Raw genomic sequence first — 17,106 nt, forward strand, 5'->3', positions numbered from 1 at the left:
AAAACTAAAATTCACGTATCAATGTCACAACTTTATACAAATACAATTTATATATGCACATAAAAAAAATTGTGCAGAACATAACTCCAACCTAAATCTAATATCAGTAATTCGGGTTAAAATATAGAAGAAATCACAGCGAAGTAGCATGCATCATGACACTGCTTATCAGACAATTGCTTATCAATCACAAGGATCATCAATCGGGAAGCATTTTCGCTTTTAATAACTCTATCTTTCAACAACCAACATTATCAGCTTACCGCTATATTTATATCTTTCATCCTGCTTTTTCATTATTTTCTTTCTATCTTTTTTTTTTGGAATATCAAGCTTAAATTGAACTTTCATACGCGCAGTCAGCGCGATTCGCCGGCAGATTTCAATCGTGCAACGGATCGTTGAAACAACCACGTTCACGATTGCAATATTACGGAAATATAATATTACGGGCAAATGAGCATGATACAAATCAACGCGTCGTGTACGATTTTCATCGATGAAATTTTCATGGTCGAACGAATGAGGGAGCGCGAAACGCGCTGACGTTTAATTTACTGCTTTCAATTTTACATTATTAATGACGAATGGAGAACAAAAAAAAAAGAGAAAAATAAAAAAAATTTGTCGAACAAACCTGGAAACTGAAAATACAACGGCGATGCAGAGACTGGCAGTTTGGTTTTATAAACGAACGATCTAGATACGATCAACACATGTACGTGACATTTATTTAAAAAACTAACGTCACGCGAAATTATCTCTCTCGGACGAAAACGTGACCATTGAATAAACAAATTGCTCCAGAACTGCCACTTGACTTGTCATTTTTTGTAATTGTTCGAATGGTATTCCGATTTCTATTACTTCGATGTTGCAAATAATGCATAACAAATAACAGAATACTGTATGTTACATATTTATTTATTTAGACTGCGATGTTTATACACGTTCATATTTTAACGAGCACAATTTAGAAAGGGGAATCAATGCAGAATTTTATTTTATATAGGAAATATAACGAGTATTTTCCTTTAGTTATTTTATATGTGTATTTTGTGTTCTGACACCTTAGCATTTCCCATAAATGCATAAAAATCTATAGTCTAATTGTACTATTGTATTTTATATGCTTGTCTACTCATATATGCATTTTTCATATACTTATTTATAGATATACTTTATGCTTATATTATTAGATATATTTTTCTTAACAATACACGTTGTCGATTTATTTATTTATCTATGAATTTATACATACGTATATCTCTGATGTTATCATTATTAGTGTGCAGATTCATATTTTATGAAAATTTAATTATGAAAATTTAGTTTAATTTTGAAATTTTCATGAAAAAGTATGATCTGAAAAATGAAACTAAAAGAAATAGAAATTAAAGTAGAACATAATCATGGCAGTCGTATCACATTTTAGTGCTAATGGAATTTCAAACTTTTTATGTAACACACACAAGGTAAACCTTTTTGTCGCAAGCGCGAAACAAATAAAATTTTCTAAGTCACTGTATGTCAGAAAATCATTAATTTTGCAGCTATTTAAATTTCACTATTTATTTGAAAATAGTTTCTTGCAGACATTATAAATAAATCAATTGAAACATAATATGTTGTAAATGTAAAGAAATTTCAACCGTCGTTAATTATGAATACTAAAACATAAAAATTCTGTATTAATTATTATTACATATTTCATACTATTGTAGCCACATCGGTATTATTGAAGCTAATATTGCTATTAGTATAAACAAATATAGCATCATACACAATGGAACTTCTACTGTCTAAACTTCCGCTATCGGAATACATACTCTGCTAGTCGAACATTCTATTATCCGAACTCCCCGACACCATAATCTGTTTGATACTGAAACAGAGGCATTACTCACAGTTTTGCTTCCAGTGTTGTGCATGTGCAGGGTGTGCCAAATCTAAACGATCAAACTGCGAGGGCTTAATCTACAGGTAAGAGAGCAAAAAAATGTTATATAAAATTTCTCAATAAACGCTCTGTTGCAGAGTTATAAAAAAATATTGCACGCATGAAATGGGTAACGATGTAGTTATTGAAACTCAGCAAAATCCTCTCTGTAAAACCTTGTAGTGTAATTAATTCCATTGTTTATTGACGTAAAACTTGAATCCAAGCACAAGAGCGACAATTACTAGGTAATCATTTTTTTTATATTATTATATTTTATAACTATTAACAATATCTAATTGTTACCACATGATAAGAAAAAAGCATGTAACTAGGCTGACAATAATACAGTGAACTTCCGTGTGCTGTGATAGAAAATGCGCCGCTATCTATTTTGTGTATACAATATTCGTTTATAACTTCGTTATTTACGAACTTTATATAACATTTAATTAAGTCCTCGCTGTTTGGTCATTTAAGTTTGGTATACTATATATATATATATATAGTATATATATATATATATAGTATACCAAACTAGTATATATATATATATATATATATATATATATATATATATATATATATATATATACAGGGTGGTTGGTAACTGGTGGTACAAGCGGAAAGAGGGTGATTCTACGCGAAAAAAGAAGTCGAAAATATAGAATAAACACAGTGCATGTTCAGCTAGCCTGAGGGCCGTTATAACTATTAAGATTTAGTTATCCAAAGTCCTTCGAACAGACAAACAGTCCTTGTCCCAACTACGGGAAGATAGGGGAGATCTATTTTTTCAACGAACGACGCTTCCCGCTAGCAACCTTCCCTCAAGGACAGCTAACATCCTTTTCTAACCACCAACATGGAAATTGACCAATTAACAGCAACGTCAATTTCCCTCACTTTCCGAGCGAAGGCTTTTCTCGACGAATCCGATAATTTTATGTCCTTAGACACACCCCATCATATTTTTCCTCTGCAGCATCATCGCGACGGAAAGTCATTCTCTCGTGAGGTCGTATTAGCGAGTTACCTGGACTAGCGTCTTTACGCTCGGTGGATATTCCACGTTTTAACAAAGAATTAGTTTAGTTATACTTCCACCGTAGCCAAGCAAGTCGAGTACGATTTGGGCTTTGGAAGAAAGCGCATCCTGTTATCCCGTTGACCGCGGATTCATTATTGAACCTAGGATCATTGTCATTAGCTTCTCGAGTATCTAATTACCACGGTTACTTGTCAAGTTCTGTAATAATCGTATTTGCACTAGTCAATGTCTTCTCTATTGCATAACGACAATGTGTAATTCAAATGAAGATTTTTTCACGCCCCTAACCCTGATCATAATGCGAACCCGACATATATATATATATATATATACAATTCAGTATGAACCTAACAGACCTGTGTGATAGAACGATAAAAATTTAACTCGGGACATGACATGCATAATGCGACATACAAAGTGAAGGCTAAATTCCATTATATGCAAGGTGATGAGCAGAGTATCAGCATTTGACTACCTAATCACTTTAAAAAATAATTGAATAAATTCGTTGAATCTCAATAGTTTGGAAAAAGATAAAAAAAAAAAAACACGTGGAAAAGAAGGAAAATGCTAATGTTTGAACGAATCTCAAGCTCGTGACATATAAAGAAACGCCAGCCTTCGAATGTGTCATTACATTTCTCTATTGATGCTTTAATAAGTGACAACGCCTCGTGAGGATCAATCACTTTGCATATAATTATAATGTATATAACCGTTTTGTTAACTTCCTTATGCCTTCTGCATAGGAAGGAGTTGATTTCAATTGACAGAAATGTCTTTGCAATTTCCTTCAATTCATACAACGTAGCTGACCGAAAAAAGAACTAGAACTAAATAAACTAATTAGAACTCGATCTGCACTAATTTCTAAATTCAGACGCGGGGCCAAATGTTTTGTAAATACAGAAATCAACTTTTATAGACTGATTTTGTCGTAAATTGTGTATGAAAAGACGATATTATTTTTTCTCTGTCCCAATAAGAGCGGTATTAATAGCTTCTGAAGTGATATTGAAATAACTAGAATAAAATACAATTGTATGTACATATTGGGTTGGAAGATATGGTTCATAGTGTTTTTAAGAGAGATTCAAAGATAATACATAGATTTATAAAAGAACGTATGTCTCGTGTGGCTTAAGTTATTTTCAATTAGCGTTACAATTTGGTCATCTTCAATGATTATAGCCTGGCAAAACGTTGATCAAAATTTCTACTTCTGAACCGAAACCACTTTGGAACGATACGCTTACCTGTAGTACCATTTCTATAAACGATACATTATCTTTTTTGTTATTTGTACAGTGTTTTTCTCCTCCTGCATTAAAAGTACATCAAATGACAAAGATATACCTTGTTTTTCTCCACCTTTACTTTTAAACTGAAATTCTCAACTTAAAATGCACAAATCTACCTTTCAGAATATCAATATATATAATTGTTTCATTCTCAAATGTTGGCGTTTCAAAAGCTGCTAATGAAGAACACTAGGAATTTTTATTCCAACCCAATCATTATCCCGCACCCTGAATATTTTACATGACGCTGTAATTTTATCGTTAATCGTCATTTTAATCGTGTAATTTTAAGTAAATTGCGATTCTCATTACATAATATTCCTTTAAATTTTACGTATTCAAAGGTTATGTAGCATTATAAATGAAAATTTAAGAATCGTAAGTTTTTGTAACAAATTGTAATTCTTATTACATAATATTTCCCTAAATTTTATTTCAAAAATTTATTACAAATAAAACTACAAAAATCGTAGATTCGAAATGTAAATTTTTCAAATAAACAGCATGTTATTGCATGCTATTCTATTATATTTCTTTATATTTTGTTGCCCAAAAATTGCCACTTTGTTATCTCAAAATCAATCAGAAGGTCTTCCAAATTCGTACACCGGCAGATACAATTTACATGACAAAGACTTAATCACAGTTAGTTCATGTATCGTTCATAGTCTACGAAAACAACGAAGATTAATTAGACAAACGAACGTCGGTTCTTGCACAAACCATCGTACGTGCAGCCGCTATTTAAATCTCAAAGACAACAATTTAAATTAGTTTTGAATCGGTGGTGGGCCGGTTACACCGGTTTAAGCGCAGAAAATCTCCGATGGCGTGACGTTCGACCTTTTGCAAATCGATCTAGGAACGACGACCTTTTGTGTAGGTTTTATTAGGGTCACTAGATGGTCGAACAGACCGTCCTTTGCCACACACATGCGGATCACCGAGTTAATGTCTCAGACCCGTTTCTGAATTAATGAACACTCGACAGAAACACGCGCCAGTTAAACCGTTCCAGAATTTCCGTGTAACATTGAACTTTCGATCAACTTTTGCTTTTGTTTTAAGAAAAATAATTGAGATATCCTTAACACATTTCAATTTGTGACTTTCTCAATTAATTCAACTCTTATATATATATATAACATCAAAAAACTTGGAGGTATATCAAAGTGTATTTAATTTTAATGAAGTACATATTATGTTTTTAAGTGAATGGTTTGAATTTATAAATATAATTTGTCAATTCCACAAGGAAATATCAATTCACTGAATTAAATTATTTCAGAATATTGGTACATTATTGAACTTTCGATCGATTTTAATTTCTGTTTTGTGAAAAACAAAGTGAAATATTCTTGGTATTCGTCTAATTAACAAAGTAGAAATGAAACTTAACGTGCAGGGACGGTCGTATCTTTACATTTTCCATAAGTTTCCATAAAAATATCCAATCTAGTAAAAATTCACATATGTATAAACTTAACTAAAGAAATGAAATTTCTAAATAGAAATTTCTTACATCTTCTGAATATTACAATGAGTAATAACTACAGTCTAGAGCATGAACGTCTGAAGTTTAGTAATAATATCTAAAATTGTTAGTGAAAATAACGAAAATAAAATCAATATGCATGATAAGAAAAAAATCCCTAACTGTTCCAAATCTTCAACAAAGAAAATTAAAGGATATTAATAAAATACTCTACAAGACATTTCTTGGGCAGGACTTTTCAATTCAAGATATTCGATAAGCAGAACAAAGAGGAATTGTGTAATTAACAGGGGTGGAAAATGAAATTCGACGTTCAGAAGGAGAATCGCCGCCATTCGTGGCGCGAGTGGCACGGCGCGGCGCGAAAAAAGCAAAGGGATAACTGCCGAGGAAGACGTTAAGGGAGAAAAAGAGAAAGACACAGCGTACACCTTCGAAGGTAATTTTAGTTACTTGACAATTTGGCACCGTCTACGCCAAATAGAAAGTCACGCGCGTACCGGCTCCTCTTGGAGAGAGAAAAAGATAGACGCACACAGTTCTTACAAGAGCAAAAGAAACCGAGAGGGCAGAGAGAAGAGAGGAGAGTGTACAAATAGAGAAATAGAATGGCACAAACGGTAGAAAGGGAAAGAACAGAAGAGAGAAGTCGCCGAGTAGAGGGCTGTGGTACGCGTGATAATCTATTTGCTCCTTCCGTACTGCAACGGGACAAGAAGTCCTATTTATATCGCGAAGAAGCCTCGGTTTAATGAGTCTAGCTGCTGTCACGAGTCTACTAAGATACGGTCGTTCCTCTATTAAACAAAAGAACGTTGAATTTACGATAAAATAGGAAAAGAATCGAAGAACACACACGGCAATATAATATTACAATCGTTAAAGACATCTCAAAATTTAGTTATTGTTACAACGTTTCAAGGTTAAGTATTCCTAGTGCAAACATTGTTGCTCTTCTTATTACTGACATTTATTACAATAAATAATTGATTTTCTATCCTTTAGTTTATTTCCAATATATCAAAATTTATTAATGCTCAAATTGTGAATTATTTCAGCTATTTAAGCGCTCCCATTCAGTACGGATCACACAAAAATAATAAAAATAATAGTCTAATATAAAAGTAATATTAAAATAACTTATTTAAATTTTGTGCACTGTACATGTCAAACAATACGCAAACGTTCTTTAAGAAAAAACATAAGCAACCTAATACTCGTGTATTATTGATATAAAAATAATAAGAGGAATGATCTAAAGCAACTTTCCATATTATATCAATAATATCAAATTAATTTTTTCAACTCTTGTGCACTATAGGTGTTAAACTATGAACAAATTTTCTTTAGCAAGACGAAGAACTTTCGCTATGGAATAAAATTAAGATTAAATAAATTGCATTCTAAATAAGATTTTTACTTTAATCTTACCACTATTTCGATCGTTTGTGAAAGTATATATGAATAACTGTAGAACACAAAATATCTTGTTAACCATTCACAATACGTTAGATATAGTAAATATGATCATCACGTGTAATACTATACATATATGTATGTATATATAAGTCTGATTAATCGCAAGTCAATCCTCTGATAGAGAGTACAGCAATGTTGACAGTAGACACGCAGATATAACGTACGTTGAAAGTCGTAGTGCAAACCAAAAAAGGATGGTTTCTCTTGCAAAGCTAAGTAATGAAAGGAACGTGTGAGATGACATTTTCTTGTAGGAAGATTCGTTTCTGAAGTGATATTGAAAATCTGTACATATATGGATTCGTAGAAATATGCATTGATAATCTTACGTCTAACAGATGCTTAAAGCACAATGACGATTAATAATAAAGCATAACTTTTGAAGTCACGACTTGTTCTTTCAAACATCAGAAGAAAGTAAGAAAGATGAGAATATTACAGTGGCTCATGATTATAATCTGCTTTTTTCTCTATATTGACGTTTCCCTAGTTGATAAGAAAATATCGTTTGTACATAAAGCAATTAACATAAAACAATTTACATAAAATGCAAGCAAAAATTTTCTATGTATATATTATACATGACAGTACACATATATGCATATATACCATACATATAGATCATATCAATATATTTTAACACTAGGTTTACGGGCGATTCTTATATACCTATCTCTACGAGGACCCGTCACATTGACGGGTAAACGAAAATATGCATTTTCTTTAAAAAATCGATCTATTCAAATTAAGTCTGAATTGAACAATATTAGGCTTCACGTTTAAATAAATTATTAATAAGTAAAAAGTTTTTTATTTAATTATCACGAAAATGATAACATTAATATTATTGCTCTAGGGTAATCGTATTTATTAAGCACTTGAGCACATTTTTTACAAATATACTGAATTTTGTTTGTGCATTTTCCGCATACGATCTTTTTGCAATATATACAACAATTAGTGCTTCTATTTTTTTTTTTGCAGTAGCCCACTTGGCAACTTTTTCGCACTTCTGATATTGAAAGTGACAGAAATGAAGCGTCTGATCTTTGGCAAAATGTGAACTCCTTTCTGGATATTTTCGATCTGGTGCACTCTTTACACAATATCCACGCGTTTATTGCTGCCAAATCTAAAATATTGAAAAAAAACTTGAAGGGGCCATCAAAAACTCCCTGCTTTGACACTATATTTGCGTGCCATCTGGTCAACGACGTCCACACCAAACTTTGTTTTATTATAAAAAGCAATGGTTTCTGGAACACGTTTATAATAGTCTTCTATTTGTATACCTGTATATTTGGTGCTTAGAAGGAGGACTTTTACGTTAGGTTTATTTTTATACACAGTAAGCGTGCAGTTTTCTGATTTATATAAATTTGAGGAAAACAAAGTCATCTTGTCCTTTTTTCCCTTGAGTTTCATCTTTCTCCATATAAGGAAAACCATTCAAAATATATTTTGTTTGGACGTCAACTCCAAACCAAAACTTAATGCCACATTTATGAGGCTTACTCGACGTATATTGCGTAAACCTGCATCGAGCTTTCGTTGGGAATAATTGTTCATCTATTGAGATATTTTCATATGGCTTGTAACAAGCCTGGCTATTACTTATAAATCTGTTCCATATTTCGGATATCAGCGCAAATTTATCTGTTTGTAATCTTTTGGAGGCTTTCAATGATCTCGCTTCATATGCGCCCCGGGCATATAGAATTCCTAGAAAACTGCGTAACTCAGCAACTGTGATTGTCCGTCTTTTTTCAAAACTCGATGAGCCTCGATTTCAGTGCAATCTTTTATGTGTTCCATTATGTGTCTGTCAATTATCAATTCGAAAGCACTAGTTACACAACCCGACATAATATTTCTCTTAGCATAGCCAGTAGGCCCAGCGATATCCTTGAATATCATACGAACGGGCGTCCTACCCCTAGATCCGCCTGCTTTCAGTTTTATCCAGTGTCCCGTCAATTGCAATTTCAATTTCACACATTACATTTTGGGATGCGCTTGAAATGCTCGTCCTTTCATCCTCGGAGTCAGAACTAGAAAAAATACGCATCCTTTTCTTGTTACAATACACTTTCAAGAAGTTTTCCTCTTCACTATCCGAAGATCCTTCTGTCTCTCCACTTTCAGTTATTGAGAACTTTCACTGTCAGCTTCGCTTTGGCCTAATTCATATTGATCTTCTTCGGAGGTATCCTCAGAACAATCTCCATTGATGTTGACAATTTTATTCAATATCTTATTATATCTCCTGGATTTACTCATGATTGCTAGACAAGGGGATTGGTCAAAAAGAGAAAATACTGTGCCCAAATTCAATTATCCTATTGTAAATACTTACAATAAGCGAAGACAATGGAAATGTCTACAATAACTGAAAATTTTGCACACTGTCTTTGAAAAACGGTTTGTTTATGAAATCAGTTAGCTCGCCAATTTGACGGGTTTCGTAGAGATAGGTATACTACATACAAATTTCAAAAATTAGAAAACCTAGGAAAAAATAATTGCGGATATAAATTCTTTAGATGAAATGATTAATTTACGATGCAAAATAGTTAAAATTAATGCTATGATTTTTGGGATATTTCATTCCGAAGTTTGAAATCCGTCAAATTGACGAGTCCCGTAAATCTAGTGTTAACAAACACGAAACAAACAGCTGCCTTAAATACTTAATTTTGCAGATGCTACAGAATCTTCACTTCACTTATTCTTTATATTTTACTCTTTTATTTAGTTTACAGCATAATTTTTATTTTATTCCATAATATAAGATAATTAATAGTTAATAGGTTCCAATTCTAATACATCCTACTTTAGATCAGTTTAGTATCTATTTCAATCTGTTAATTCATAATACGGTTGATAGAATCTATACATATATATGTATATGAGATCTAATATATGAGACAAAAGATAAGAAATATATTGTCTAGTTTACTGCTCATTATGTAAAATCTGTATACAATAAATAAATAACATTTATGTTTTTTTCTGGCTATAATAAGCATTGTAACATATTAAGTAACAATCAATTCAATAACACTATCATAAACAAATACATAAAACCATAATCCCTCAAGCTCCGTAATATTCGAATATTAGGTAATAAGAGTCACTGTACATTATAAACTAAGAAATACAAAAAGGAAATTTCTTTGAAATCCAAACAATCTTAAAATCCAAAAATATAAAAAAAGCAAAGGATAAGAAAGTAACGTTATTGAATCTTCAATATTTGATATATACCGATAAGACGTATAGATAAAAAGCTTCTGATATCAGGCGTAGAAAGTGTACATGAATTTAGCGAAGGTGATATGAATATCGAATTCATCGATTACCGATTACCGATTACCGATTACCGATTACCACGCTACCGGTTCCGCGGTTCGCGTGCGTGCACTGCTTCTCGAGAAGAAAAACGAGCTGTTCGGCTAGCGGGAACAAGGAGGGGGTAGAAACAAGCTTGAAGAAACACACAGGTTGCACCTGCCGCCTTGCTTTCCCCTCCTAGGGAACCCCAGATGTTTATCGGGCCCCCAGTTAAAAAGTTGGATGTATATCGGGCCCGGGCCTCGAAACGAGCGTCGACGATTTTTAACCGGCTCGTTTGACTTTCAACACGCACCGCCGTGCGGACGGCACTTCCGCGGACAATCACGTGTTTATAGAAATTAAAGGATAATTATGTAAGTATGCGTGATTTTAAGTATGTATATTGCGAACGATTTGGAAAGTTCAATATAATGTAGAATTACCATATTATTGGTATTATTATTATTATTATTATTATCATTATTATTATTATTATTATTATTATTATTATTATTATTAAGGCGTTGAAGCACATGAACGTAAGTTAATGTTTAATAAGCTGTATCAATTAGAGAAGAATCATAGGAAAAATGTAGAATATAGAATATAGAAATACATATAAATTATGTAGATATAACTATATATATATTCTATTATTGCTTTACATACAAAGTTATACAGCTTATTAAAATATTGGGATTACTCCACTTTTGTTCTAAGTGCCTGTTCTAAGTGTTCAATTTAGCAACTTTACTATTCCAGGATTCTGGAATAATGGTTTCTATTATATTCCATGATCACCGTATACATCGTGTTTTTTATGTTCTACATAAACATTTCATATCATATAATTTTGTTATTATTACCACATATGATGTAACATGAATAATACATTTATTATGTTCTAATGTGACGTGATCATATAACGTAGTCATTAGCAACCGGAGAATATGATTTTGGATATATAAATAAATTTAGAAAATATGCAGAGTATTAATATGTGTTTGATTAAATAAGTAATATGCTACAATTTTTCTATCGTGCCTTTTTTGCTTTGCTTCCTGTTTGCCTATAAAATAAAGTTTTATTATACTTTCTGCACAAATGGAGATTTACTTCCATATTTATCATCAGTTATAATTTTTTAATTAAATTCAATGCTTAAAGATTGTTTAATTATAGCGTGACACAATATCTCTTAATTTACAAAAACTGCGTGTAATAACGCGTTATTATAATTTTTAATTTCAATAAATGAAACTACTTTTCATTAATAAACCATATTTCAAGATGACAACACTGGAAAATGAGATTAGATTTTTGAGTATTATTATACTCTGATTTAGAAATTAGTATAGTATAATTTTCATTTTTTCATGCGTTAAACATCATCAATGTAAGACAACTGCTTCAAGATAAAGTTCAAATATTCCACATAACTCTCCACTTCGTGAGAAAAAATGCAAGATAAACAATTCCGCACGTGAGAATATTCCTAATATCGAATAATCATTTCTCAAACTATTCAAATTTCATTAGCATACATTAACAAACAACTGTTTATTTTCCTATGACGAAACGAAGTACATATGTACTTACTATATTTCCACAAACTTTCAAATTACGACGCAACTGTTGAATACACAGCGATCGTCCTATCTATTGATATTTCCATTCAAACCACGTTTTCAATTTCAGATATTTCTTCAATCAAGTCGGATAGGTGCGAGCAGATAAGATACGGATAAAGATAATGCATCGGTGTTAACAAAATTTACAGCTTTCTAAGCCTCAACCGTACGCCGGTTATTATCACGACGCCATTAAACTCAACTATTCCAAACCAAATTAATTTTCTACCAAAACTTCATTACTTGCATTCAACTCCCGTAAGGTACAGTAATCTTATAAAACACACGTAAATCCATTTTATTAACGTGAAATGTAGAAATAATCAAAATGGCATTTCAATTTTTTAAATTGTAGATTAGCTCTGATAAAAATAAAACGTAAACGTGAAAATATAATTAACACCGTGCTAAACAGTTTTCATGCATATTTTGTCGTTAATTTCAGTTCCTTTGGCGTCGATGTTATTAAACCTTATAGATTGTTGAGGTTAAATATGCAACATAATGGCGACGCAGTTCGCAAACGTAATTAAAATTCTAAAAATTCTGTGCTTTAGTATTTACCTACTCTGATATACGTACATTGGAACACTAAATATAAAAATAATACGAAGAAACCGACATACAGTAGCCAATCTAAATTAAAAAATTTACAATAATTCACTGATTAAAAAAAGAACAAAATGATTTAGTATATTAGGTTACAGATTTCTTAAAGCTACTTTTCAATGAATTTAAGTAATTCGAATGGAAATATAACTTTAAAATTGTTGAAGACTTTCCAAAGTTTGATTATTGTAACGTTCCCGAAATTAAGTATCTCTAATGACAAAAATGACTGCCTTTATATTATTAAAATTTATTACGATAAATAAAGAACTTTCTGTCCCTTGTCTTATTTCTAACATATCAAAATTTATTAATATAAACATTGTTGATTATTTCAGCTATTACAATCATACCATCGCAAGCATTTAATACGAATTATTCAAAAATAATAAAAAGAATAGTCTAAAGATAGATTATCATTCGATATTAATAATATAAAAATAATATTAAATAAATTTATTTAAATTTTGTATATTATAACGTGTTAAATCATGAAAAAACTTTCTTTAATAAAAACCATAAGCAATCTAATACATGTGTATTATACATATAAAAGTACTAAAAATAAAAGTCTAAAAGAAAATTACCATTCAATGCCAACAACAGATATAAAAATATCGCATTAACTTATTTAAATTTCATAGACGCGTAAACAAACGTTTCCAAATAAGAAGCATAAACAGCCTAGTACACTTGAAAAGAATAGGTCACGATTATCCTACATCTTGATTTTATTCATAAGAAATTGTTGAATGCAGCATATGCTATTGTATGACAAGTTTATAGCGACTATAAAGTGGACACGAAAAACCGGCGTTCCGGCTAACTAGTTTTTAATTGAAATACAAACACAATGACAGGGACAGGTCAGCGCGAATAAACTGACCCAGAATGAGCAATCGACGGCAACAGTCTTTTCCCGACAAGGTACCTGGTCGTACCCGCTTATCCGCCATGATAACAAGTATCTGATTAAATTTATGTAATAGCGTGTTACACTATGTTATTGTGGAATTACTTCGATAACCTACTCTGATAACGTCGTGGTATTAAAGTCACTGTCACTTCGACGATACTTTTGTCATTGTTTGAATCAACCGTCAATCAATAAGTATAAAATTTAAAATAAATCATAGCTGCATACAATTTCAGTTTACTTCTAGAAGACTCACTAAAAGCAATCTGGTTTGCGGATATTTTCCTATGCATTTACTTTCTACAATACTCATTAAATATTCTTTCTATATTAATAATCGCGTATTTTACATCTAAAGCATTCGCTGAAACGAGAAAGCATATATGTAACAAAGTTTATACGTGAAATAACGCGGGAAGTATGAATCGGATAAAAAGCTGTCCAAAAAGATGCATTAATTGTAAAAGAATTTAGAAATATCCGGACATAAATAATAACAGTCTAGGTGGACTTTTCTTATATATTAACTTTTTATAATATACCTTAAAAATATTCGCTAACATAAGAAAAAGTATAATAACATTTATGAACGATATTACGCGGGAAATATAAATCGAAAACTTTTCTTATATATTCATTTCTAATAACATTCGTTAAATACTACTGCGTATTTTACGTTAAAAATATTCACTGAAATAAGAAAAAGTATAAAAATATTTATAGATGAAATTACGCTAGAAATATAAATAGAAAAGACATAGCAATAATTGTAAAGCAGTTCACGCGAACGCATGTCCCGACGGCGGCAAATTTGAGTCGCGAGAGACGCGAAAAAACAGCACGTTAGAAGACACATCGTCGTTTACACATCTACACCTCCCTTCCTTCCCATATACACACACACAGGAAGCATGGTTCCATGCAACATATGTATATACACAAGCACACGATTAAAAGAGAAACTCACTCCAGAAATAATGCACAGTATCCATCCAAGTCGCGGTGGTGGAGGTAGGTTGCGCTCGTCCTGGATTATCAATACCCGAAAGAGGTTTGCGTTCAAGTTCCTCGAACCTTAATCTCAGTGGTCGTCTCACGACAACATACTTTCGTCGCCTTCACGCCAACATACTTTCGCACGGTCTTCGAAATCTCACTCACTGGCCGAGCTTCAAAAACTGAACGTGTCCCACGATAAGAACACGATAAGTGTACATTCCTCTGGGATATATTTCGCGCCGTAGGTTTTCCCGCGTTTAGTTTCGTGGATGCACACGCGGCAAAGGTAACGTAGCTAGAGCGAGACGCATACACGTATAGCTGAGAAAGAGCGGGGAAACGAGACAGAACGAGAAAGAAAGACCGAAACAGAGAAAGAGGGAAATAGAGAATGACAGAAAAAGAGAAAGACACTACGTTCGGAGCAATGGAATATGTGCACGCACTTCTCGCTTGGTCCCGTCTAGGGGAAAGAAAATCCTGCCACCACTCCTGCTCCACCTCCAATCTCATACAATATACGTGTAGTCGCGCGCACAGTTTTCAAAACAACAGGTTACTATGTCTGTATCTTTGACTTTCGGTAAACTTTTAGTTTCTTTCGTTTATTAGTATCAGGTTTTAGTATGGAGCGTGAATCGGTGCGTTATAGTCGCGCGCGGTTTTTCCGCACGCACACGCCGCCGCGGATCAATAATTCACCATACGAATTCACCAGAAGCGGGTGAGCGAGCGGGCAGGCACGCAGGCACTAGGCAGAGAGGCACACGTTTCTGTCGTGGCGCGCTCTCCTCGGGGAAACGCACGCAGCCCACCACCACCGGCACACCAATCGCTCCTAACCTCCTCGACGCGAGTCTCCGTCGCTGGCTGAGTCCCGTACACGTTGCCAGAGAGACTGCACACGCTTCGCGTAACACACACGTATACACACGGTTGCGTTCTCTTGACACACAGCTGACACAACGCTCGTAAACACGCGACAATCGGACAAAGACGGATGCACCGCCAAACTGCAGGTATAAACCGGCACGACTCGAGCTCTTCGTTTATCAAACTGATCCGACTATCATTTTATCACACACATATCTCTCTCTCTCTCTCTTTCTCTCTCTTTCGCTCCCTCTACTTTCCTATCCTTTCTCTCGCACACTCTTTCTATCTCACTCGCTCATACGTATATACTATCTCTTCCTTTTTTAGTCGGAAAGCAATAGTAAGAGCACTAGCAGCAACACCGGAGCAAGCAATGCGAACATCACGGTCACCGGAAGTACGAACCTGACAATCACGACATACAAGGAATATGACGAGGATCGGTTATGTGTTTTTTTGCACTGAATAACGTCGCCACGCATATACATCATTCACGCACTCTGTCGAGTTTAAGTTCCTCTTTTATATATTTATCTTTATCGCACAATAGGTTTATACGTTCGTCTCTTTCTTTCGCACGAGCGTTTATCGCTCCCTCTGTCTCTCGCTCTCGTTCGTCCGTCCGTCTGTCTGTCTGTCTGTCGGTGTCCGACAGTGTGTATATCGCCGTCTCGTCGCTGCTGTCGAATCCGTTCCGTGCGCGGCCCCTGTGTGGGACGACGCCGCTGGGACACACGGGCGTGGACGAGTAGACGCGCTCTTTCCACGATCTTTCGACACTATTTTCTTTAATGTACTTACCACTGGGCGAGCTGACGTGGCGTCGCGCGCGCGCGGGGCCTTCACACCACGGGTAAAATTCGCACAGTAATATTAGCGCGCAAGGCTGCACCCCGGTAAATACGAGCGCAGTCACCACTCTTGTTTTTGGTATGCCAGGAATGGCACAAAGAATCTGGACAACGCACACGCCTGCTGCGCAGCCGGTCTGCGCACACGCTGACACCGCTTATGCGGCCGCGGGAGAAACCAGAAGCCGAACGTTCCCGATTAAGCACGAATCTCCCCGAAGTCAGCCGATTACCTACCCCCACCGCGATATACAAGATTCGCATTTCCCCACTCCCCGCGCGGGAGATCAGTCGCGTCACGCACGTAATAGAGGTTGGATGTTGTTGCTCGCTTACTCGTTTATTCTCTCTCGCTCGATGTTCGAGGGGCACTTGTTGAATTTCAGAGGTTACGTTTTAGGTTTTTCGAATAAACCTTTTGATAAATGGCAACACACCAACCGCAAAACGGCCACCTTTATCTCTCTCATACGCGTTTTTTCCATGCAATCTGATATTGGACATACATACGCTATCAAATATAATACACTCCCTTTTTATTACATGTAGGAACTGATCCGCTTCTATAATAATAAAATATATTGTACTTTGAAAATATACTTTTATAATTCGTAAATTGTTTT

General features: G+C 34.1%; 1 protein-coding gene across 9 annotated transcripts in view; it reads right to left on the minus strand.

Moving 5' to 3' along the window:
* The window catches only part of scalloped (TEA domain transcription factor 1 homolog scalloped), a 339,978-nt gene extending 323,408 nt beyond the window's left edge, over positions 1 to 16,570 (minus strand). For 6 of the 9 annotated variants that reach the window (XM_069117584.1, XM_069117579.1, XM_069117581.1 and 3 more), the window contains exon 1: positions 14,725 to 15,614. In XM_069117584.1, coding sequence (XP_068973685.1) covers positions 14,725 to 14,749 — 25 coding nt within the window. In that variant the 5' untranslated portion in view covers positions 14,750 to 15,614. Of the gene's footprint in view, positions 1 to 14,724; positions 15,615 to 16,433 lie in introns of those variants that run through there. The other 3 variants (XM_069117576.1, XM_069117578.1, XM_069117582.1) reach the window with 3 other exon arrangements.
* Between the last annotated feature and the right edge of the window lie 536 nt (positions 16,571 to 17,106).

Source organism: Bombus flavifrons, chromosome 7 (genome assembly GCF_040668555.2).
Source record: "Bombus flavifrons isolate JBK064 chromosome 7, iyBomFlav1_principal, whole genome shotgun sequence".
NCBI lineage: Eukaryota > Metazoa > Arthropoda > Insecta > Hymenoptera > Apidae > Bombus > Bombus flavifrons.